Source organism: Embiotoca jacksoni, unplaced genomic scaffold (assembly GCF_022577435.1).
Source record: "Embiotoca jacksoni isolate LCO1_2020_lvr unplaced genomic scaffold, fEmbJac1.0.p SCAF_7, whole genome shotgun sequence".
NCBI classification, from domain to species: Eukaryota; Metazoa; Chordata; class Actinopteri; family Embiotocidae; genus Embiotoca; species Embiotoca jacksoni.
Window position 1 is genome coordinate 5,239,284 of NW_027185425.1, and position 24,279 is coordinate 5,263,562.

At 44.8% G+C, this 24,279-nt stretch overlaps 2 protein-coding genes across 4 annotated transcripts in view; both read left to right on the forward strand.

Annotated features, from left to right (window-relative positions):
- Positions 1-219: 219 nt before the first annotated feature.
- rnf115b (ring finger protein 115b) lies at positions 220-6,227 on the forward strand. The gene is made up of 9 exons (XM_069175997.1): positions 220-707; positions 1,834-1,892; positions 2,108-2,165; positions 2,255-2,469; positions 3,071-3,139; positions 3,297-3,375; positions 3,654-3,747; positions 4,916-5,031; positions 5,204-6,227. The coding sequence occupies exons 1-9, from the start codon at positions 582-584 to the stop codon at positions 5,324-5,326; spliced, it is 939 nt and encodes a 312-aa protein (XP_069032098.1). The 5' UTR covers positions 220-581; the 3' UTR covers positions 5,327-6,227.
- Positions 6,228-7,284: 1,057 nt separating this feature from the next.
- The window catches only part of ash1l (ash1 (absent, small, or homeotic)-like (Drosophila)), a 29,361-nt gene continuing 12,366 nt past the window's right edge, over positions 7,285-24,279 (forward strand). For 2 of the 3 annotated variants that reach the window (XM_069176999.1, XM_069177001.1), the window contains exons 1-12: positions 7,285-7,456; positions 8,527-8,624; positions 11,512-12,308; positions 13,294-17,728; positions 19,994-20,657; positions 20,818-20,991; positions 21,121-21,215; positions 21,508-21,581; positions 21,727-21,772; positions 22,041-22,149; positions 22,342-22,548; positions 22,719-22,865. In XM_069176999.1, the coding sequence (XP_069033100.1) occupies positions 11,706-12,308; positions 13,294-17,728; positions 19,994-20,657; positions 20,818-20,991; positions 21,121-21,215; positions 21,508-21,581; positions 21,727-21,772; positions 22,041-22,149; positions 22,342-22,548; positions 22,719-22,865 (6,554 nt within the window). In that variant the 5' untranslated portion in view covers positions 7,285-7,456; positions 8,527-8,624; positions 11,512-11,705. Of the gene's footprint in view, positions 7,457-7,837; positions 7,941-8,526; positions 8,625-11,511; positions 12,309-13,293; positions 17,729-19,993; positions 20,658-20,817; positions 20,992-21,120; positions 21,216-21,507; positions 21,582-21,726; positions 21,773-22,040; positions 22,150-22,341; positions 22,549-22,718; positions 22,866-24,279 lie in introns of those variants that run through there. The other variant, XM_069177000.1, reaches the window with a different exon arrangement.

The following is a 24,279-nucleotide window of genomic DNA, read 5'->3' on the forward strand; positions in this document are numbered from 1 at the left end:
AAGTGTAGTTTAATGTTTTTTATTTTATTTAAATTTTTTTTTTTTTAATAGTCAAACATCCTAATTTGGTTTATTCCTATTGTTTACCGTCACGGTCCTGCGTTGCTAGGAAACGGCCCGTTTAGTTTGCCATGTAAACTAGCGATTAAGCCGTGTCATATAAACCGTGTTGGATTCACGACATTTTGGCGGAGCTGGAGGTTTTAAAGAGAGAATCCCCCTCAACTATCTTCTATTCTCTGGCGACACCCAACACACTCGAAGGAAACTGCAGCCTTGACGTCATGTCGATAACTTGTTGCTTATTTTTGAGCTCCAGTTCTTTTGCAACTTGATCTCTGCAACGGCGGATAAAGGAAAACACTTCCCCCCCACCCTCTCCACCCCCCGTTGGATGTTTTTGCCAGAATTTTTGTCGATGGCGTAATCTGTCTAAAAATATTCCCCCTGGAGGTTTTATTTATAGAAACGACAGCGCGTGGTTTGTGTCGTGTCCTCTGTGTTGGTTTTGGTTTGGTTTTCTTGACATGTCAAACCCTCCCGGACTGCTCTGGTCCGTTTGACCGCCGGCTGGGACTTTTATGGGCTGCTGCTGCACCGACGTCGGGGACATACGCTGCACCGTGAAGATGGCGGAGGCTGCGGATACACCACAACACCGATTTTTCTGTCACTGCTGTAAAAGTGAGACGGACCCCAAACTGCCGGTGAGTCGCCACTTTGGAGAGTGTTTACGGCTCCGCATGCTCCCGTCCCGCGGGCTGTCCGCGATCCCACGAAGGCAGAAATTGGGAGATTTTCGGAGCGCTTTTTTATTTTTATTTTTTTAATATATATATATATATATATATATATATATATATATAAATAAATCGGGGCAGATTTAACGGATTAATTCTTATCTAATTCCTCTAAAAATGATGGGATCGTTGGAGCACACGTATGACAGCCAGGCGGTGGTGTTTCATGTGCGTAAAGCATGCGCTAAGACTCTTAAGATTAGAGTGAGGGAGCAAAATCTGGTGATTCACGTTGCCATATTTAGAAGCACCACTGTTGGCGACTTGGTGTCCAGTTGTCTACTGTCAACTGCGTGTGAGACGTTAGAGGGACACGGTCCCTCTTGGGTTTCATAAAACTGTTCAAATGCCCCAGACACACAAAAAGGGGCGTTTTACCCCTCTGGTTCAGTTTGATTTGTCATCCTTTTCTAAAGCCCAGATGTAAGACATAACTGTTTAAATCTTTTGCTGGGAGTTAATTTCTCAGTTACAACTCGGCTAAAAGCAGTGGACAAGGTTACCGGACTTGCAGGATTTTTACTACTAGTTTTTCATACTGTGGTATTGGACCCGAGTACTTTTTCCATAACTGTCTGTGATTTGGATGTTCACAATTATTCAGTTAATTGGTAAATTATTGGAAATTGTCCAGATTCCCCGTTTTTCAAATATGGAAACCTTCAGTTATCAATTTTTACAAGTATATTCTGAAAATACTGGAAATGTATTTTAGAATGTAAAGTTCCCCCAGGATAATCCTGCCCACATACTTGTGTAGGCTACTGCTGTTTTTTTTTGTTTGTTGCATTGTGCCTTCAGTTTTTTTTTTTTAAGTTGCCTGTAGAAATAACAGGGAACGTGAAGAGAGGGGAAAAAGCGATGACAAAAAATACATCCTTGAAACACATCAGCTGTATTATCTAATGATACAAATCTGAATTGTCATGATAAATAGAGGCTGTTATAGGAGGAGATTAAGGCCTGTAAGTATGAAATGAGATAAGACATTTTGGTGTCCATGCTGTTGTGATGATTTCTTTTTCTCCTTAAGGATTTTGTCTGCCCCAGATGTGACTCTGGCTTCATTGAGGAGGTGACAGAAAACTCCAGGTAAAGCTCAGTTTTGGTGTTTAACCTTCCTGCTGCGCTCGGGTCTTTCGTGACCCGTTTTCGCAGCCATTTTGATGCAACGAAAGAGCCGAGTACAGCAGGAAGGTTAAATGGAGTGTCAAGTATTTTGTAAGTATTTTTACAGGTGAACAACAGTGGGAAGCACTGAAAAACTTTTGTTTTACACCACTGACAGACTTTTCTTTGCTGTCTAGTCTCCTGCAGGACAGCACGGCAGCTGTTGCCACTGAAGATTCAAACTCGTTCTCAGAAGTAAGTCCTTACAAGTGACATTTTAATAAGAACACCCCTCTTTCTCTCAGGCTTTGTTTGACACCCAGCTTCTCTGGTTTCTCTCCAAGTTATGGCAGCTGCTGTTTATGGAGCGCTCTGCTCTGCTGTCGCATCCCCCCTCCTCCTCCGACTCCGACCCAGATGACGGCGAGCAGGTATCTGCAGGTCAGAGCCTTTCTTCTTCAGCATCATCAAGCACCACTGAGGCGGAAGAACCCGATTTTCCCTCCCAACCTGAACAAGGGAGGTCGTCCAGGCCTGAACAAAGGCCTTCAGTGGAAGGGTGCGTGGACATGGTACACAGAAACATGAGTGCCACAGTTTTTTGTTTTGTTTTTTGTCCTCCTGGCAGTTAACATAATTGAACCAGCAAGTACAAGTACTAGAGAAAGGCAAAACAACCCTGTTTCTGATAACAGATTAACTGATCATCTTCCCATGAATAACAACATGAAGACCATTTTCACAATTTATTCATATTACCAGTTTGAAACTACATTTTTATACTTACACTTACTTCACGTAATCAGCAAACACTTTGTTCTTTTTTTTGTCAGGATCTCTCTTTAATCTTATGATATTTACGAGTTGAAATCATTATTCTTCATCTGACATAAATGTAGAGTCACAAATAAAGTGCAGTCAGCTCAGTATGAGACTTGCTGTCTGTGCTGTATGCTGTGTGACACTCTTAAAGCGTGTCATGCCTGTAGTCATTTTGACTAAAGAGAACAACTTCATACATCAGTTGATTGACTAACTTGTCTTCAGATAATGTTATATAATTTAGGCATGGTATGTCTTGAAGCTGTTGAATATCTAGTAAACTCTATTCAAAGCACACTAAAGCAGACATCTTTGCCGTCTGTGTTTGCTTTTTCAAGGATTGTGCAGCAGTTCTTGGCCGGCCTGTTTGCCAACAACGGAAACCCCGGTGCTGCACCAGCTGCACTGTAAACGCTTTTTAATTTTCGATTCACATCATTTGCTTTTGATTTCATCTAACGGTGTGTGACAACCTCCTCTCGCTCTCTTCCTCCCTCCCTCCTTCTCCCTCTCCCTCGCACTCTCTCTGTCTCTCTTCTGCTCTCTTTCAAATTGTCTCTTTAGATCCAGCATGCTGCAGTTGCACTCCAACCCAGGGGATTATGCGTGGGGTCAGGGAGGTCTTGACGCTGTCATCACAGAGGTCAGTAATATCAGAGCTGGTGATTATGAAGCGCTGTGTCGGCGTTATTAGTTCTGAAATAATTTCCGTCTTCTTCGTTCTTTCTCAACCTTTTGTAATGAAACTGACAAAATATAAATGTATTTTCAATATCAGATATCCCACTCTTGCCACCACGTCTGTCTGTTTCCCGCCAAATCTGTTTTTACCAAGTTGCTGGATAGTTTGCACGTTGTTATCCATTCATTTGACCGCCTTTACCCCAACTCTCCACCTTCTTTCTTCTCCTACTCACCTAGTTATTAGGACAGTTGGAGAACACAGGTCCACCCCCAGCCGAAAAGGAGATGATCTCATCCCTGCCAACAGTTTGCATCTCTCAGGAACAGACCGGTGGGAATTCCCGCATGTAAAACTGTACACTGGATCACCTGGTCACTCCAGTACATCTCAGATTAGGAGCTGGGTTTAAAAGTTTTGATTTATGACATTGGAATTTGTATTTACAGTCCTACTGTCCTTCTCCTGTTTTTTCTTTTCTTCTCATGTTTCCTGTCCCTAATCCCTCATTTCTTCCTTAACAACTTTAATTTCCTTGTCCTATCTTTCCTTTCTCTCTTGTGTATTTTTTTCTTCTTCGTCTATTTCATTAATTTCTGCCTTTTCAGATCTTTCCTCGTCATTTTCTATCTTTCCTTCTCCTGTATCTTTTCTTGCGTTCCTTCTGTCTCAGGGTTCCTTTTGTCATTCCTTACCTCCTCACTATGTTAATTTCCTTCTCCTGTCTTTTTTTCTGGAAACTCTTCTTTCCTCTTCCTCTTTCCTTTCCTACTATAATTTTCCTTTCTACCTCCTATCTTTCGTTATCCTGTTTTATCCTTCCCTCCTCATACCTTTTTCCTTTGCTTTCTTCTCTCTTCTAAATTTTGTCTCCTTTTATCTTTGCTCCATCCTCTTGACTTTCCTTTCCTCCTTTTATCTTTTGTCTCCTTCTCATATCTTATTTCCCTACTTCTATCTTTCCTTTTCTCCCCCTTCATTCTTTCTTCCTTTCCACTTTTTTCATGACATCTCTTTCCCTCTTCCTTTTCCTATCTTCCTTTCCTCCTCCTATCATTTCTTGCTTCCTGCAATCTTCCCTCTCCTCCTCTTTACTGTAAAGAGGAGACCTTTTTACCCATGAAGGCCATAGTTTTGAGCCACATTAAACATAAATAAATGTTTTTTTTGGCTTGAATGCAGACATGTACACACAGTTCATGAATGTGTAAATAAACACCCACCACGTATATACACCAGTGAAAAGTATCACTCAGCTTGGCAATAAAAAAAAAGTTTTAGTTATATTTGAATGATTTACCCTTAAACCATGATTTATTGAGTACTACCGTAGAAATGTATTATTGTATTACATTGCAATAGATTATATATCTGTCTTGTTCATTTGAGGACTGAATGAGTGAAAACATTTTGTGACTTCTCTGTATTGTCTCACTTACTTATATGTAAGTAGAAGTAACTTATATTCACTCATACTTTCTGTTTCTTTTTTCTCTCCAAGATTGCCGACTGGAGTGTCCAGTTTGTAGAGAGGAGTATTCATCAGGGGAATCTGTTAGGAAACTTCCCTGCCTCCATTACTTTCACAGTGAATGTATAGTGCCTTGGCTGGAGCTGGTAAGGATGAGGAGTACTTGTGGTCAGTGGGTTGAGGGGTTTAAAGGTTTTTTTGGTCTTTCATGTCTGGACTTTTTGTTATCAAATGGTGTATCAATGCTTTGTAAAGTGTATAGTGGACTGTTCGCTTCGTTTTTGCAGACAGATTAATAATTTTTATCTCCTCTCTCAGCACGATACCTGCCCCGTGTGCCGCAAAAGCCTCGATGGTGTTGACAACAGCCTCCCACCCACGTCAGAACCCCCAGAAGCCCGTTCTGTCAGGACAGAGCGACAGGAGGGGCAGGCTATCTGAGAAACAGGCCAACAACTCTACCTCCTTTATTGTTTTCAAGAGGCACACTTCTCACCACAGACCTTACCCTCTGCACCAACTGATTTGAAATAAAATACATCAAGCACATCACAGTCAATTTGCAGATTCAACTCTCGCTTGATTTATGCATTTGTGCTAAGGACCTTTATGTTCTCCACTCCAACACATTCAACTTTTTTTTTTTATGCTACACTGTGCACAAAAGGATCCAGCAGTTTGCTGATAAGATGTGGAGGTGATGTGTCCTTCTCGCTACGCTGCCCTCTTAGGTGGTTTTCTGAATGACTGACTTTGCTGTCAAGAACTAATCACCACTGAGCTGCTGTTGGTTGTCAAAATGATGGGAACTTGTGGGAAGTTGTGAAGTAACATTTTTGCATTATTCTCTTGGTAAGATTTCTTAATTAAGTATTCTCCCAAAAAAACGTAATTAAAGCCTAACCCTGTGACCCTCAACCTCTGCACATTCTTTTATTTCCTTAATTATGCCAGAGGCAGATATGAAACCCTCAGCTGGGTTACTGTTGTGTTTCACTGGCTTGAGTGCATATATCTGAGGCTTCTCAGTGAGTCATTTGCATTGTGTTCAGTTATGTTGTAACTGCTTAATAGGTGACACTTTTTTGTCAGATCTTAAACCTCAATAGACTTAAAATACAATTCAAATGTTTACGTGACTTTGATGATAAATGTATAGTACAGTGAAATATAGCCAAAGATGTGTAATCAATTGAAATATAAAATATGCACTGCTATGTCAGTGGAGCACTTTACAGTATGTAACCTCCACAGAATATAATTGTTGGTTATGGTATTGATGCAAATAGTTTATGGAACAGTCAATGATAATAAATGAGAAATCACCAATTTTGATAATTGATGAACAGTTGTAAGTCATTTATTAACCAAATAATATGAACATTTGCTGGTTCCAGGTGTCAAATATAAGGATTTGTTGCATCCTTTTGAATCATGTCATCGCACACTAAACCTGTTGGACCGATTTTTTTTACATGGAGCAATGACGGGCAGCCAGAGTTTACTGACTGAGCTTACCTTTTTGATAATGCTTACAATACGGGATGGCTAAAATTACCTTGAACCATCCCCTGGCTGTGCTCTGTCTGACTCCATGCATTTGCCACCATTGAATGTTCTTTTAACAACAATTTAAATTTGATTGGTATTGATGTATTCAAATAATTCCCTTTGTGGTACTTTTTTTTTTTTAAACACTAATATTTTAATTAGGTTGTTCTTGGTGGGTTTTTCTTTTTCACTTTTTGTTTCACTATTTCCAAGAATTTATTATGGTTGGTTGTTGGTATATGCAATGATGATTTTACCATTGATTTTACACTAAAAAAAAAAAATAATAAAATTGAGCTCTGCAAACCGATTATTTTCATTTTTTGGCTGATAAATTGATAGAAACGGAGAAAATTGCCAAGCACCAATAGTCAATGGACTTCCTTATAAATTGTCCATTAATCCATTATCAAAAACGAGGTAAATTCGCCGTGATTAGTCAGTCAGACTGACAAACAAGAATAGAATAACAACATCCTTTTCAGAGCGGACGGGGCTTATTTATAGGCTTATAAAGCTCTCGTTTGCCTTCCCCAGCCGGTGCCGTTTAACGGGCGTGTTGACCCTCCGCGGCCGCTGAAACCGGGCACCGCCAGTTTTGACAGTTGACTGTTGCATACCAGCAAACACACCCCTCAAAACACAGCCCAGAAAACAGCCCAGAAAACAGCCTCAACACGCCCTCAACACGCCGAAAATAGCGAAATAATCAAACACAGACATTTTTTTTTGTCATTGACCAGGGACCGCAGAAACCGCGTGCAACCGACATTTGCACTCCTCTTCTCTCCTCACCTCCTCCCTCCTCCTCTCCTCCTCCTCCTCCCTCCCTCCTCCCTCCCTCCTCTGTGCGGACTGAGAATGCCCGTGTTGTACTGACACAGTAGCGATACGGGCTGAGCAGACATGGAGGCCCGATTACCGAGAGAGGCCCGCGCTGACACATCCAGGCCCAGCTAACGGCGCGTTTGGAGCGGGATTCGGAGCATCTCCGGAAAATATCACGGATACCAGTTCGCTGTAAGGAAAAGACGATTTTGTTTTTAGCACCGAGGAGGAAGAAATAGAGGGAGATCCATTTTCGGGTCTGTGTTGATTCAACGCAGCCGCCATTTTGTTGACAGTTAGTGTTTTTTTTTTTTTTTTTTTTTTTTAATAACCTACACAGCGCTGCGTCTGTTATTTTTTTGGGGAAAACACTGGGATACAATCCGCCGTATTTTTCGCGTGTGGTTTTCCGCTCGATTTAATAGTGCGTTTGCCTTCTTTTTTTTTTTTTTTTTTGAAGGAGCGTCGGGAGTTTTTTTTTTTTTTTTTCCTGCTTTAGCTTCCCCTTTTTTTTTTTTTTTTTTTTGCTAGTGCAGCGTTAGCCGTCGTAGCCGAGATGTAGTAACACGAGTGCCGACGAGAATGTGACGGAGATGCAAGATTATGTACATCACTCGTCCCCCCCGAGGGGGGGGGGGGAGGTTTGTGCGGCGTATTCACTAAGGCTGTTCGCTTTGTAAGTTAAGACCGTTCACAGCGACGTTTTTTTTTTTTTTGTTGTTGCCCAAATCGTCCTCAAACAGGCTGCTGATAGATGGCTAGTTAGCTGCTGCCAGTTGCCATTGATACAAAACGTAGCAGCCTTATCTACTACTGGACGGATGGTGAGCTACTAACGTGGTAACCAAAAAAAAAAAGCACTAACCTTTCATAATGTACTGTTTTTTTTTTTATTAATAAGCGCCGCTCTTTCCAAGTATTATAAAAAATAAAATTAAAATACAAAAAATTGACAAGGGGGATGCTTGTGCAGCTCACATCTTCCACCGTCGCAACTTTGTGTGTTGCAGCTGGCAGTGGTTTGTAGGTGTGCAGTGATTTCTTGTTTAGATCCGTGGCTACAAGCATGATTTTTCTTCTTCTTCTTTTTCTAACACCTTTTTTTGACCTAGTTTGGCAGCACAAACATTTGCACTCGTACTCCTTTTTTTTTTAAGGGTCGTCCCTGCAGCTCGTGGTACATGTGATATCTTTAAAAGTATCTGTGATGGAAATCCAAATGTGACTCTTTTTTTTTTTTTCTTCATGTTTTGGTATTTCAGCTGTTGGAAAATGAAATGATGTGGCCACCACGTTGATACATACGAAGGCAGGACACAGAGCCAAATAATGTGAACACCGTTTCTGGACAATTTCAGAGGTGAGTGAAATTGATTATTATTATTATTATTTTTTTCAAAGTGAATCCTACCCTTTGCAAGTATTGCTCACTGCTGGTCATGTTTTCACAGCCAGATTTGAATAGGCTAATGTTTACCCACGAGTACATGTTTTCTGCGTCCCTTGCCTGCATTGCACGGTGCTTTGGGAAACTGCGAAGAGCACATCTGCCTTTCCTTCAGCTTTAGACAGCTATTCCGAGTATGACTAAACCGTGATGTCTTCTCTGAGTAAACATGAACACGAACAATTGCGGTGAAAATTACGAGGTGATCTTCGCGAGTTATCCCCTTGGGCAGTGTTGACTGTACAGGAAACCGAAAGCAGATAACGTTATTTGGTTGGTTTGTTCAGTCCTTTGCTGGTCAGCCCCGTTTTTAGTTTTGTTTTTTGTGCATGACATGCGGGAAAGCGTGCTCAATTAAATGCTATACCTAAATGTTATGCACCGCCAGTTAACAACACAAAGTTAACTTCCCTGTTTGCACAGTGCAGGGCCGACTGACACCTGTCATCTCGTTCGGCTTTATTGCAGCCTCAGCTGCAATTATCAAACCTTCAGGGTTCAAACATTTAGAGCCGCATATTTCCTTTAAGGGCATTTGTCTTCTACAAGCACACGGCACTTCCGCTGTGACATGGTACAAACCGATGGTAGTAGTAAAGGAATTTGGCTGCTCTCCCCCTCCTGAGCACGGCTCTGCTAATAGCGATGGAGGAAAAGTCCTGGAAGTGACAGGGAGCTCTCGGGGCAGACTCCAGCCCTCATGTGAATGATGTGGGGGGTGGGCGGGTTGGATAGTATTGCTATGGCCAAAGGGAAATCAGCAGTTATGAACAACGTGTGCAAAAGTGGAGGAGGGAGAGAAAGGAGGGGAGGGAGGAAAGAAATGGGAGGGAGGGAGAGGGGGGGAGTTGTTTACTACGTTCCTCTGCTCTGCCATTTCTTAGGTTGTTTGCCTGATATTGATTATTGATCCTCTGGGATTTAAAGTATTTTCTTTTTTTTCTTTTTTTTTACATTCGTTCTCGTTTTATTATACCGTCTTTTCTACTTGAACTCCTTGTTATTGCGCTTAAAGTAAAAGCAAACAAGAGTCAGATAGCATGACTGATGTCAGTCCTCAAAACCAAGAGTGTTGTTACTCCCTTGTTTTGCAATATGACTGTGAAAATGAAACGACTTGTGTGCAGTCTTAACGGTTTTGTAAAAGCAAAATGACCTCGATGCCAAACATGAAAAAGTTATATGGTTTTGGTATTTGGACTAATCAAACAGAAATAAGAAAGTGATTCATACCAGTACCAGATTATTAGGAGGAGAGCAAGTGCCAGTAAATGACCAGGCTGAGCTTGTTAGAGATGAGAGGAATGTTTTGACTCTCTAGGAGGCTTTTCTCCAGACTTGTCGGTAGCCTCTCGCAGAGTTAGGTACTACAGTGGCTTAATTTTGGCATACCTGCTGTCAGGCAGCGGAAGCGGCTCACATCACTGTGAGTGTTTAGTATGAAAGAATGAGGAGAACATTTGTCACTGTGCACAAGAAGGACACGGGGAACCGAGTTGGTGGGGTGGGTGAGGAGTGAAATGTGGTTTTGATTAAAGTGGGAGGCAGCGACTTGAGTTTGTGTGCTGTTTTCCAAGTTTACGAAATAGAGGAAGAGGATGGAAAAGCTTTGAGGAAACGGGGAAAGAGCACAGCGATTGATGGAGTGTTAAAGAAAAGAGGGAGGTGTGATTTGAGTGTGGTATGTGTAGCGTGGGGGAGTCCGCCGTTTTGAGGCAAAATGGAGTGAGTAATTGAAGTATACACAGAAAGGAGGGTGTGGGGGAACTACAGGCGAGGCTCCAAAAACTGTGCTGCGTTTACTGTGTGGTTCAACAACAACAACAAAAAATCTCTACTACTGTTTTCCACAGTCATAATCCAAAACAAACATGGTATAATTGCAGACTCCTTTTACCTCCTGCTACAACGTTTTACTGATGTGACGACTTGTATGACTTTCCTGAGGCTCCACTAAGTAGTTCTTTTAGTGCTCCTTGCTAATGTAGGGCTCAGAGAAACCGCCGGCACGTTGACGCTCTATCACTCACTCTCAGTTGCTGCTGGCGAAGGCTGGGAAAGGCGGCCGGATCCTCTGTCTAGTCCCAGAGGACCCAATGTGCTGAGGTCACAGTTCTGAATTGCCTCCAAATGACTTCACCCACAGAAAGCACCTGCTTGGGGGCGAATCCGCATTAAATCACTCAGTGGCCATGGGGAGCCGTAGACAACTTCATTGAATTGGGCTGTCCTCTAAGGAACACAATTAAGAAGCCTGCTGCTCTCTGCTGCTGCTGTGCTAACGTAGGGTATGAGCTGTTTGCCACTATCGCAGGCAACTGCTTTCACTGCAACTAATGAGGGTACTTCAGGGATTGCTCATTCGGCATCTTACCCTGTAACACTTGGCAGTGCTGTGGGATTAACTATTGACTGGAAAACGTGGGCTTTGTAAATTGCAGGTGGACAATTCAGAGTCCTTGTGCTTAAGGTTACATTTCTCAGGTGGAAGAGGCATGTCTGTGTAAATAGGTCACACATTGTTATAGGCTGTGAGGACGAGCACACCATAAAAAGTCACCCAGACAGGGTGAAGGACAGCCTCTAACCAAATAGATGATAAAAAAAAAAATTGTTACCCTCCATCTGCTTTCCCCCCATCATTCATTTTATACTTCTTAGTTGTAGGGCACCTTTTACAACCGTCAGTCTTTGGTTGATGTTCTGTGTCGCAGTGACTAATGTGGAATTTGTTTTTGTCTCCTCCACCCTCCCTTTTCTTCTTTCTCCCTGCTATACCTGTCTCTCCCCCCCGCTACAGTTGAAGGACGGAGAAAGAGGGCTGGACAGCCGAGGAAGGGAAAGAAGCCGCCTCAAAACAAGGAGCGCTTCACCCTCACCGTTATCCCCCTCCCCCTTTTCCCCCTTCACCCCTATCCCATCCCCAGACAAAAACTCTACCTGGCATCCACAACATCCACTCCCTAATACACTTGAACACCCCCTAAAGTTCTGATGGATCAGAAGATTCAGGGGAGAACTGCAACTCCACCCCCACTTCTCTCTGGTGCTCCCACAGGGGAGCGAGAGAAGGAGGGAGGGGGTGGAAAGAAAGATGAAGAGGAGGAAAAGAAGAGGGACAGAGAGAAGGAGGGCACTGCCACGGTCTCAGCTGGTGCAGGAGGTGCAGGTGCAGGAGGAGCCAGTGGCGACCAGTCTCATTTCTCCATCAAAGAGAGCAGCTTGTCCGAGGGCAATGTCAAACTTAAGATTGGTCTTCAAGCAAAACGCATGAAAAAGCCCCCTAAGATCTTGGAGAACTATGTGTGCCGACCAGCCTTCAGGGCCACTGTGAGGCATACAGGCCGCGGAGGAGGTGGCGCTCGTGGAAACCGTGCAGGAACTACAGGTGATGTGACGGCCAGTCGGAACCAGAGTCCTTCACATGGCAGGGAAAAAGAGAGGGAAAAGAGTCCCAGTGTAAACAGACCGCCGGGCCAATCATCTTCATCAGCTTCCTCCGCTAAAGCTCCCACACCACCGCCGGCTGCTCCTCCTGCTGCCAGCACTACCACCCTGTCACCCTCCCAAGTCAACGGGAGTGCTCCAGCGAAAAGGGTAAGGAGGGAGAACATTGTCAATCTATGTATTTTTTTAATCGGCATTAGTTTCCCACTTTGCCAAAAGTAAATACAGTATAAGCAGTATACTCCTGTAATTTATGATTTCTACTTCGTGTACATTGGTAAAGCTGTGGTCCACAACAAGGCTACCCTAGTAATCACTGTGTTATTGCACAGATAAAGAGCAGATCATAAATTGTTCTTTAGTTTTCTTTGTCTTCTCTGTTGGCCTGCCTCTATTCACCACACACACCGCCCCCTCCAATCTCCCTTGGTCTGTATTGCCTGTCCTCTGTCTCCGCCTGGCCATGTCCTCTCCACCCCCATCCCTGCGTGACCTCTCTCTAGCTCTTCCTCTCTGTCCCCAATCTAACCCTATGTGTTATTGAGTGTAAACGCCCCCCTCCCCTACCTCCCCCCGGGGTAAGCTCATGAAGCAGCACTGGGCTGAAAATTTTATCCATGAATAGAAGTTTGGAAAAGTGTAAAGCGATAATCTTGCTTTTGGTGTGAGTGTGTGTAAGTGTGTGATGGCATACTATGTGTAACTTTGTATTACGCTACCTTACCTTTTTTGTAAAATCTTGTTTTGTGTTGCTCTGTCCCTGCGCATGTGTTTTAATTGTGACCTGTCACAGGACAATAGATACAAATTAAGTTAAAGCTAACTCTGGTACCATACATCAGAAGGTAATACACGTTTAATATTGCACATGGTTCTTTACAAATTGCTGATTGATTGTTCTACTTGTAGCTGAGGCCGTCTCTGGCCAGGTGTGTCAGATTTAGTTCGCACCGTAGCTGTTGTTTTCCCACATTGTAAAATGTATGTGTTTAATACTTTGCTTAAAAATAGCTCAAGAATTTAGCAATTAACTTTATACATGCAACCCTGTAATGTAGAAATTGGGCAGTGTATTTCTTGATTGTAATTATTAATCACCTACCTTTTTTTTTCTTTCTTTTTTTTTTTTTTGCAGGGACCACCAAAGATAGATTGCAAGTCTGATTCAAAGTCAGACACAAAAGCAGCCTCCACAACATCTGAGAGACCCCTGAACCTTCATCGCCCTCCACCAGACAGCAAAACGCATTCCTCTGGGAAGAAAACACCGACTCAACAATCCAACCCCCGGACATCGCCACCCTCTCCACCAATACCTGCATCAAAAGAACCCAGCTTCGAAGGTGTCAACACTCCACAATACACCTACGGCACAGAAAGTCAGAGAGACAAGGATAAGGGTGTTCAAAGTTGGGGAGCGCCCACAGTCACTGAGAAATTAGCTCAACTTATCGCGACTTGCCCACCATCAAAGACCCCCAAGTCGGCCAAACCCGCAAAGATTGATCCTACTCCTCCTCTCCCAAGCTCAGGCTTTATGGCTCCTACAGCAAAGCAACGAGACAGGGCAATGGCTAATAGGAACACCTATTCAAGAATGGTTCACCTTTCTCCTCCACCTCCTGTGTCAAGACCACCTGGTAGGCCCTATGGTTCTAGGAACAGAGACAGTGTTATGGAAAATTCACCCACCCTGACACCACTGATGAAGGAGGACTTGGAAGGGGCTGAAAAAGCTAGTAGCAGCAGCGGCAACAACAGCATCAACACGAGCAGCAGCAACAGCAGTAGTCGCAGCAGCAGTCCATCATTCACCTATGGCAATAACCGCCTGTCAGCCATGTCAAAGGACAGCAACAATGACAACAGCAACAGTAGCATTTCAAAGACACAGTCACGTCCTGCTCACTGCGTCCCCCACACCACATCCTCACCATCTTGTCCTATTTCATCCTCTTCCTCCACCTCAGCTGAGCAGAGGATAGTGAGTGCAGTGAGTCACCTTGGCTCCCCTGTGCCCTCACAAGGACATCATGCACGAGAGTCCCCTGCCCTGGCAGAGGAAAGCAGTGCAGGTGAGAGGGAGCAAGACAGGGACAGCCCCAGAGACTTAACCAAGTGCCCTCCTTCAACAGGAACAGGAAAGCCAGATGGGAAAGACAAGGGGGCAAGTAATCAGTCATTGCGAGTTGAGAGGGGGAAGAGCTCTAGTCCGAGTAAGCGCAGTCCCAACCGGGATAGCAGCCGATCTGGACGGGCTGGCAGTCCCTCTGAGTCTGTTAGACAGAGGGCACCTTCTCCACCGGAGCCGGATGATGAAGAAGGCCCAGCAACACCTCTTAGGGATGATTCTCCTGATTCATCCCTCGACTCTCCCGCAGAGCAGGACAGCAAACCCCTTAAAAAACGCAGGGGCAGGAAACCTCGCTGGTCCCGTGTTATGAACAAGACACAGAGTCAAAGAACAGGCCAGGAAAGTCCCTTCAATGAGAACAAAACCATCATGCCTTTACCTTCAAGCTTGGAAACGCAATTGCCGCCGATTAAAAGAACTGTAGGCAGGCCTCCCAACCCAAATAAGGTCAAACCAAATCCTGTGCCACAAAGTTCAGTGTCACAGCTCTTCCCACCCCAGCCTAAGAAAAGGGGAAGGCCAAAGTCCAAAATGCCGAGGCTTGACTCCCCGGCCTGTGGGACCACCCCTAACAAGTTGGCTCCCTCAAAGGTCTTTTCATCTTTGCTGAAGTCCAAAGAAGAGCAGGACCCACCTGTTCTTCATCCAGAGGTGGACCTGAACCCACCTAAACCTATGCCTAGAAAACGTGGACGCCCCAAGCGCCTTCCTCCTACCTTACCCCAGGAGGGTCAGCCTCCCACATTGGCTCCAGAAGCAGGGGACATGGGAGACAAATGGTTCCGCAGCAAAGGAAACGGGCAGCTTATCATGAAAACTATTATTGGCAAGATAAATAAGATGAAAAGTGTAAGGAGGAAGCGTATACTCAGTCAAATCCTTTTAGGCCCAAGAACAGAAGACACCCCTAAAGGCACCACCAGTGGGGTGGTTGGCTCTGTGGAGGCTGCAACCCAATCATTGTCTTCCCTGGCGGCCTCTTTTGGGGGAAAACTAGGGCCACAAATTAATGTCAGTAAAAAGGGCACAATATACATGGGTAAAAGGAGAGGCCGTAAACCAAAAGCAGCAGCTAATGGCACAGCTACCACGCCACCACCAGAACCCTTTCTATCTCCAAACACCACTTCACCTCTCCATCACCATCAATCGCTCTCTCTGCATCAGCACCAGCTCTCCTCTTCAGAGGTCTTTCCTTCTCCCTCCCTCTCACAATCTAGTGGAGGCCACAGTCCCATCAGTGATGCCAGCTTTGTGGAGCCAGGCTCAGTGCATTTTGCAGGTCACTCTCACTACTCTAACTCCCATCATGGCCACAACACATTCTCCTTCCCTCCCCCCACCTTTTCAGCCCCTAATCCTCGTAACCCAGGGCTAGGCGCGACGTCATCATCAATGGCCACAGCAGCTTCCCAGAAAAAGTCATCTTGCCGTGGATACCATCACCACCACCATCATTACAGGCAGCACTACCATTACCATAAGCTTTCCCCTCCCAGGCCACTCCATCCTACCTCCCCTGCCCCCCTGAGTGAGCTAAAAGAAGCGACTCCATCACCAGTTAGTGAGTCACACAGTGAGGAGACGGTGCCCAGCGACAGCGGTATAGGAACAGATAATAACAGCACCTCTGACCGTGGTGAGAAAGCTGGAGGGGCAGGTGGCCTCGGAGCAATCGGGATGCCACCTGGGATGGGCAGTGGATTATTAATGCCAGGGGTCATTGGTTCAGCGATGGGTCCAGGGATGGGCCTTAATTCCAGAGGCAGGCGTCGACACTCAACTGTGCTCTTGGAACATCCCTCACCCTCTCCATCACCCCACGGGGCAAGGTCATCACCCGATCCCCGGAGACCTCACCCAGCAGCCCCCGCATCCTCCCTAATGGGACACAAGGAGAAACATAAGCACAAGTGTAAACGCCGCAGCCATGGATGCCCTGGCTACGACAAGCTAAAGAGACAGAAGCGGAAACGCAAGAAGAAGTACTTGCAGCTGCGCTCCCGGCGGCTTGACCCAGACTTTCTTGCTGAGTTAGATGAGATAGTTGTGAGACTAAGTGAAATACGGATTGCTCATCGTACCACAGGGCACCGGCTTGGCAGTGGAATAGGCATAGCAGCGGGACCAAGTAGAGTGCCAGGGGTGGGGAACAGGGCCAGTGGTGGCATAGGGGGCACGAGTGGCCCTCCTCCACATCACTATGTTCACAGGGACCTCCTGCCTACCATCTTCAGGGTTAATTTTGGCAGTTTCTACTCTCATCCTGCATACTCCTGTGACCCCTTGCACTATGTTCGTAAACCAGACATGAAGAAGAAACGGGGACGGCCTCCCAAACTGAGGGAGTCCATGTCTGAGGTTCCCTTTGTACCTGGGCTAGGGTTCCCACTCTCCAGTGGAGGTTTCTACCACCCCTCCTACAGTGTTCCTTACTCATCTGGGCCCTTGGGGTTGGGGTATTACAGAGGCTATCCTCCAGCAAGTGCTCTGTATCCCCACCCGCACCACCAGTCACCCCACACAGCCCCATCACACCACTCTCACCACTCGCCATCTTTCCCCCCTCCTCCCCCCACGTCTTACATGCACCATCATCACCCTTCACATCTCTTGCTGAACCCTTCCAAATTTCATAAGAAAAAACATAAGCTGCTTAGGCAGGAGTACCTTGGTGGAGGAAGGTCCCCTGTCCTGTACCCACCCATGTCCTCTGAGCTTTCCTTCAACTGGCACCACAAACACAAACACAGACACAAACACAGAGAGCGCTGTGCTGAGGAGGACAGGGAGGAATCAGCAAGAGGTGGATCAGGGAGCCGGGCTAGTGCAGGGATTTCTGAAAGTGGAACATCAGGTAAAGGAGAGCGAGTTGGCAGTTTAGGAATGGCAGACTCTTTACAACGATGCCGCTTTGGACGCGACACCGCCAGCACCAGCACCAGTGCCAGCAAGCCAACTGCTGCCACCTCTGCCAACTCCCCTTCCTCCTCCTCGTCCTCATCTGCAGAAAGGTACAAGCGCAAAGAGAGCTCCATGTCATGTCTAGGACCTTCCAGACTTGCACTGGGTAGCAGCTCTAAAGGCCACAACCCAGTTGAGTCCTGGTTCAGAATGGGCAGCTCTGAAGCAGACTACTCGAAACTTTCACGGAGTCAAGTGGTACCCGGTCAGGGGTCTTTCTCAGATGGACGGGCGGAGGACCCAGCGGGCTGCTCGGAGACCGAGGATGAGGAGCCTCTCACTCCCACAGAGGATGTAGAAACCCGTGATTCTCCAAACCTTACAAATCTGTTTGCCTCGGCTCTGACCCGCACTTCACTGAAGGGGGGCAGAAGCAGAAAGGCCGAGGTAGTTGCAGAGAGCTCCAGCTTCACCCACATGGATCGGCCGATGAGGAAAGATCGCTCAACGTCAGCAGAGAGGAGAGAGTTAGGTAGGTCTAATTTGGTTGAGTAAGACTGTAAAGGGATCTGTATGAATAGGCGGCCTGCAGCAGAGCATGCCGTGATGAATTGATACATGTTACAACAGCATAAACATGATCTATTTAACAGAAAACACTTTGCAGCAACAGTAGCAGCACAGAGCTATTTTAATTTATTTGCTCTTGGCGATTCCGTTCACAGAATTTTTTTTATCTTCTATTAATCATGTAACTCTGCAAGCTTGTGACTTTGATGAGCAATTCAGCACAGAACATCTTTTGACCCAAATAAGTGGTGACATTGTAAAAGGTTACTGGAGTCAATTGTACACCAAATTTGTTTTCCAAAAATAGTTCTGATGCGTTTGTATTATCAATCCTGTGTCTGAATATGATTGGCTGATGCCTGATGAGCTTTATGACTTGGTGCAGCTATGGTGAAACTAGAACAGTGTGCAATCAATTAGATCCAGCACTAATTCCTGGATCGTGTATTTGGGCAGTAACCCTTCCAAACGTTGCCATATGGCTCAGCAAATTGGATCTTAAAGTTTGCTTGATCTCTACAGAGTGAAGCATGTTTATCTCTTGAAAATCCTTCATTGTGTGTTGAGAGATTGTGTTGTGGTTACCACTGGAACCACCCATACCTCAGTTGTGGCTAGAACAAACAACACAGGAAAATGATCAGTTCTGTCTCGGTAGCTCCCTCAGCTGTCCCCCCATCTGAGAAAATGCAATACTGAGTGAAATGGGCCACTTATTTTGGTGAAAAAAAATTCCCCTTGAAAGAGTCGGTGACATCCCCTGTGCATACGCTGTCTGACATTTGGTAGCTCTTACTAGTGGTTACCGGCTTGGCAAAAAAAGAATGCGGAATTACTTAAACTGGCTCTTCTGTGAATGCGCATGGCCACAGTTGGCCACAGTTGATACAGCATTTCTGCTAGAGCTCATCTTACTGAAGGGGTGGAGTATTTTGTTAACATGCTATATTTAGTAGACTTTTCCCTCAAAAGCCCACAATGTGAGGCCGAGTTCTATTCATCAGTTCACCCAGCACCTGGGCTGAGCTAATGTTGCTGATGCAAGACAGTGCTTTGGCCAAGATCTTGCTTCATTGGCGTGCCTCTCTGAATGCCCTCTAAGCCTGATGTGTGTGTGTCTGTGTGTCTGTGTGCGTGTGTGTCAGTTTTACCTGATGTTTATGTGCTTGTCTGTGAGTAAAATGGCAAGCTGAAAGGCCCCTGTTGAGGCAGCATGGTGCAGTTCAAACCAAGACAGGGTAATCCTGGATTACAGAGCGGGACACTGGGTCACTCAGTGGTCACAGACAGCACTGTGAAGGTATAGGGGTGGCCAAGGGTGCGGACTGGGCCGGCACACAAGACAAGTAGGGAATGACATTGTAGATAAATGCACACTGACAAGAGGGATGTGGGGGAAAAAAGGAGTGTACGGGAGGCCAGCTGTAGTACAAAAGAGCTGGTGCGAATTGGTACGTTTCCATCCAAATCTGCAGGTTCAAAGCTAATTTACATTTCAGGAAAAAAGAAGTCAAACCGTTCACACAACCCATGGGAATGGAGCAGGGGTCAGGTGATGGTTAAAAGTGTGCTCAACTCTACTAATTAGCTAGTTTACTGGTCATCCCGCTCTGATCTTATCTTTCTCAGTGAGTTGCATGTTTGGGTGCTCTGATGTCACAGAGCCTGAATTAATGATGTTGTTTGACTTAGACCAGTAATATAACAAGTAGTAGTAATAATAATAATAATAATATATGATAATAATAATAATAATAATACACAAGTAATAATACTTTTATGATGTTTCTAATGATTAAGTTTCTTTACCCTTGGCCCTTTTGTATATGTTTTCATTGGTGCGTCAACTTCTTCCCCTTAGCCAAGTTTTTTTTTTATGCGTTTAGATTTATTGTTTTTGGCATTTGGAGGAATATATGTAGGATGTGAAGCAGTGTTTTGCTGTCAAAGGATGAAAAGCGAGAAGGTGAAAGTGGAAGATGAGGGTGAAATGAGTATAACGATAATGGAAAAGAGCAGCAGTTTCCGAAAAGATGTACATGAGAATAAAAAGTGATCCAAAGGGTCTAAAAGAAAAAGAAAATGGTATTACTCAGGTTTCTGAGTGTTGACATATAAACTGTCCAAATGCCTCTTGCCATTGCTAAGAACCTTTAAGAAACTGCTCTGTGTGCCCTGCTGTTTTAATGCTGAATATGCAGTATTACTTTGCTGTTTCTTTTTCCAGGTTCATCAGGTATCCAGACGAGAGGAGTTGCCCTGCCGACCTCTGAGGGGCCTGAAGGATCCTTGCACCATCGGCAGCAGCACCATCACCAACCTCCACTGTTTCACTCCCACGGCTCTGCTTCCTCCTCCTGCCTCTCTCCCTCTCAGGACTGTTGCTTGGATGCCTCCCTGCCCCACTACTCCCACCGGGCACAACCATCCAAACACAGCCTGTACCACGTCAACAAAATCCTGCGTGCCAAGAAGCTGCAGAGACAGGCTCGTACAGGAAACAACGTGGTGAAGAAGAGGGGCCCGGGACGTCCCAGGAAACACCCGTTACCCTCCCCGCCACCGTCTCCACCCCCTGTGGTTGAGTTGAATCAGACCCGACACAGGGACAGAGCGGGAGAACGGCTAGCGGTAGGAAGAGGGTGGGAGGGTGATACCGTGACAGATGCCATTGAGGCAGTGGTCCAGGGACAGCGTAGAAAAGGTCAGAAGAGGAAGCACTGGGAGAAAGATGGGGATGGGGAAGAGGAGGTGGAAGAGAACAGGGAGGTAGAAGAGACTGAGGAGCAATTGCCGGACAGAGAGCAGAACCTGGGAAACCTGGTGGCAAGATCCAAAGCTGGGACAGGAAGGATGTGGCTTACCCAAGACGAGCTCCAGCACTTTCATGGGTAAGCATTTTTTCCTTGCACCGTTGCACATTAACCTTTATACCTGAACGTCTCAGCTGTGGGACGGTGATTATTAATGTTAGGATTCAGTGCTGGTATGTATAGGAACATTTATTAAGTCCAGTTGTCACTAGATACCAAGTCATGGTTCTATTTTTAGTCCAATGGAAAGCAAGCCAGATGGCCACTGCTCCCCGGAGCGCCCAGCCACGGTCTCCAGGGAACAAGCTCCGCCCATGCCCATAACCAGCCAACGAGAGAAGAGGGCAGCCAGACCTCCGAAGAAAAAGTTTCAGAAAGCAGGGCTTTACTCTGATGTGTACAAGACCGAAGAGTGAGTCCCAAACACATCTTAAACAAAATCATTTTTTTCTTCTCATGTTTATCTAGCAACACACACCATATGTTGTTTTTCTGCACCGCTATTGACCTTCTTTCACATTTTTCTTTACCTCTTTTGTAGCCCACGTAGTCAGCTTCTACAGTTAAAGAAAGAGAAGCTAGAGTACATACCTGGGGAACATGATTATGGATTGTTTCCTGCTCCAATACATGTTGGTAAGTTTTGTTGAATTGTTAAAATAAATTTGAGTGCGTAATAATTAAGTGACCAGTGTTTTTGAACACTATACGAGTAAAAGTCCTTCATGTATGTTGTTAAAGGTGTGCGAAAATCTGTCATGTGTCTGTATTTGGTGTAAGATAATTGGCCTGGCTTATGAAGTTGGATTTCTCAGTTAGTTGAATGTAGCGCTGATTCACTTATATGGCCAAAATGACTTCCTTCTTCTCTATTGATTCAACTTAATTTTCTCTCCCTGAATTTCCCCTTCTTGTTTTGATTTTTCAGGGAAGTACCTGAGACAGAAGCGCATTGATTTCCAGTTGCCTTACGACATCTTATGGTTGTGGAAACACGATCAGGTGATCAATCTTGTTATGCACAAGTAGTTTAAGGGTTTTTCTATTCAGTGTGAAAAACTGAAAAGTAGTTTGAAAACTTAGGTGCTCAGTTTATATCATGTAAGTATTTATCTTTTGTGTTTAACATTCTGTTTTTGTGTTTCAGCTTTACAAGAGGCCTGATGTCCCCCTTTATAAAAAGATCAGATCAAGTGAGTAATTGGATTTGTCCCAGTGATCCAGCCAAATTGTAATTTGTAGCCTGATCAATTTATTTTCTAACACTTCATTGTCAATCAGTGAGACACAGGGATTTGTGTTTCGTTAGTTGCCGCAATTACTTTGAACATTGTCGTTCTTGTTATCAGGTTTATGCATAGTTTGCAAAACAGGAAATAAAGATATCGGACGGTGGTCACACGTTGTGGTGCGTAAGAAACTGTAGATGTGAAATGGTAATCCCCTGTTTCTGTGTCACAGATGTCTATGTGGATGTGAAGCCTCTCTCTGGTTATGAAACAACGACATGCAACTGTAGAGCTCCTGAGGCCTCTACTGAAAATGGCTGCTTGGATGACTGCCTGAATAGGTACGGATACAAAACTGCAAATACATATTTAAACGTTTTCCCATAAGGGATTACAGTGTTAATTATAATTCAGAAGTTACATATTTGTTTAGAAATTAAATGTGTGAATAAAGGGGAAAACATGGATTCAAGAAAAAGCAGACACTCCTCAGCCTCATTTTACATCTTTTCAAATGGGTTGTTTTCCCACAGAATGAGCTTTGCCGAGTGTTCGCCGAGCACCTGTCCATGTGGTGATCATTGTGACAACCAGCACATCCAGAGACACGAGTGGGCCCAGTGTCTGGAGCGATTCCGTGCCGAGGGCAAGGGTTGGGGCATCCGCACCAAGGAGTCTCTCCGCTCTGGACAGTTCATCATAGAGTACCTGGGAGAAGTGGTCAGCGAACAGGAGTTCAGGTGAGACTAAAACACCTTATTGGGTGTTCATCATGGAGGTGTCAAAAGACGTATGATATTCTGTTTTTCTGCCCATTTTATCTCCTCTTTGCCTCAGTTTAGAACATTGTTCACCTTGGAGATTGATGAAAACCTCTCTTTTAATCTGCTTCCTACCTTCCATGTTTTAGGAGCCGTATGATGGAGCAGTACTTCTCCCACAGTGGCCAATATTGTCTGAACCTGGATAGCGGCATGGTGATTGACAGCTACCGAATGGGCAATGAGGCACGCTTCATAAACCACAGCTGCGAACCCAACTGTGAGATGCAGAAGTGGTGAGTGTCATGGCAGCATTATACCTCTGCTAATACCCTTGTGGTGCTTTTGGGTTCTTACCAAAAGACAGATTTGGCTAAGCCTTTTTAGGACTGAGCCTGAGCAGTTGCCACAAGTTGTTATGGATTTACAATTTAGCCAGACTGAACTGCATTTGTTAGTCTGTGATGACAAATAAGGAGTACTACTGTCACTCTGTAGATGTAGTAGTCCAAATCGTTATAGTTTTACCAGTTCAGGACAATCAGATAAAGCCAGGCCGACATAGTGAAACAAGTGGTATTGCTGAATGTGAGAGCTGTGCCAGAGAAGCTGATTGCCGTGTCCAACTTTATAATTCAGTACTTTGTTTTCTAATTGCTTCCATCACTTCAGTTTAACGAACTAGAAATATATCCGCTCATTACCTAAATAGTTAGAGTCAATTGCTCTCTGTTTCTGCCCGATGACTTCGGTGAGCTGGCGTGTTTCTTCTTCCTTCTGTAATAGACAAACTGACTGTAGTGGAAATACCACAAAGGGCCTTAAAGATATTCAGCAAAGCTAGCTTGGCCACAAAATGTGCTGCTACAGTTGTTGTATTTTGTACTCCAAACTCATGTTATCAGAGACCAGGGATTACAGTATACATAACTTTATGTTTCTTTAATGCATGTGAATGTAGACTTTTTAGATCCCCTTAATGTGATCCAAATTATATTTTCAGAAGTTTTTTGAAGTTGTATGGATTTATTGCAGCTCTACAGTTAAAGCAGTTTAACCTAAGACATGGATTAGTATTTCACAGTGTGTTAGGCAATATTCGTTGCCCTAGTTTGTGTACCTTACTATACATGAAAGCTCTAAAAGGGACACGTGTAGCAGGTGCGCTTCAATGTAAATGAGAAGGCTCTACATTGAAACCCTAGCCTTATTAATGTGGTTCTGTGGTGGTAATCTGATGAGATCACCTCACTCCTTCTCTGCCAGTGTTCAGAGACCTAAATGGCTTAAAGTCCTCGCACGCTGCCAAAACAATTCACTTGTTTCCTGAGGGTTTGTTCTCACAGCACGACTAAATCCAAAGCAATTGGAGACCTGGCTGAGTCGGCCTCCCTGTGCCTGACTCCTTTAAGTGAAACCTACTTGGTTTATCTTAAGTTGTTACCGTGAATCTGCACGATGCGTCACCATGGTTTCAATTGTGGACAGCTAATGACCTCAGAGAGCTGACTATCACACTGTACCCTCTGCCCGCCAACATAGACGAGCTCATAATCTAGGGCACGGGACTGTGTATGTGTGTGTGCGTAATGTAGAGTGGCTGGGGTGAAATAAAAGACTCCACAAGGATAGAGGATTTTCAGCACAAAGCCTGACGAGTCATCCATCTTGCCACAGAAGAGAGATTACATGCAGCCGGGCCTTAGATAC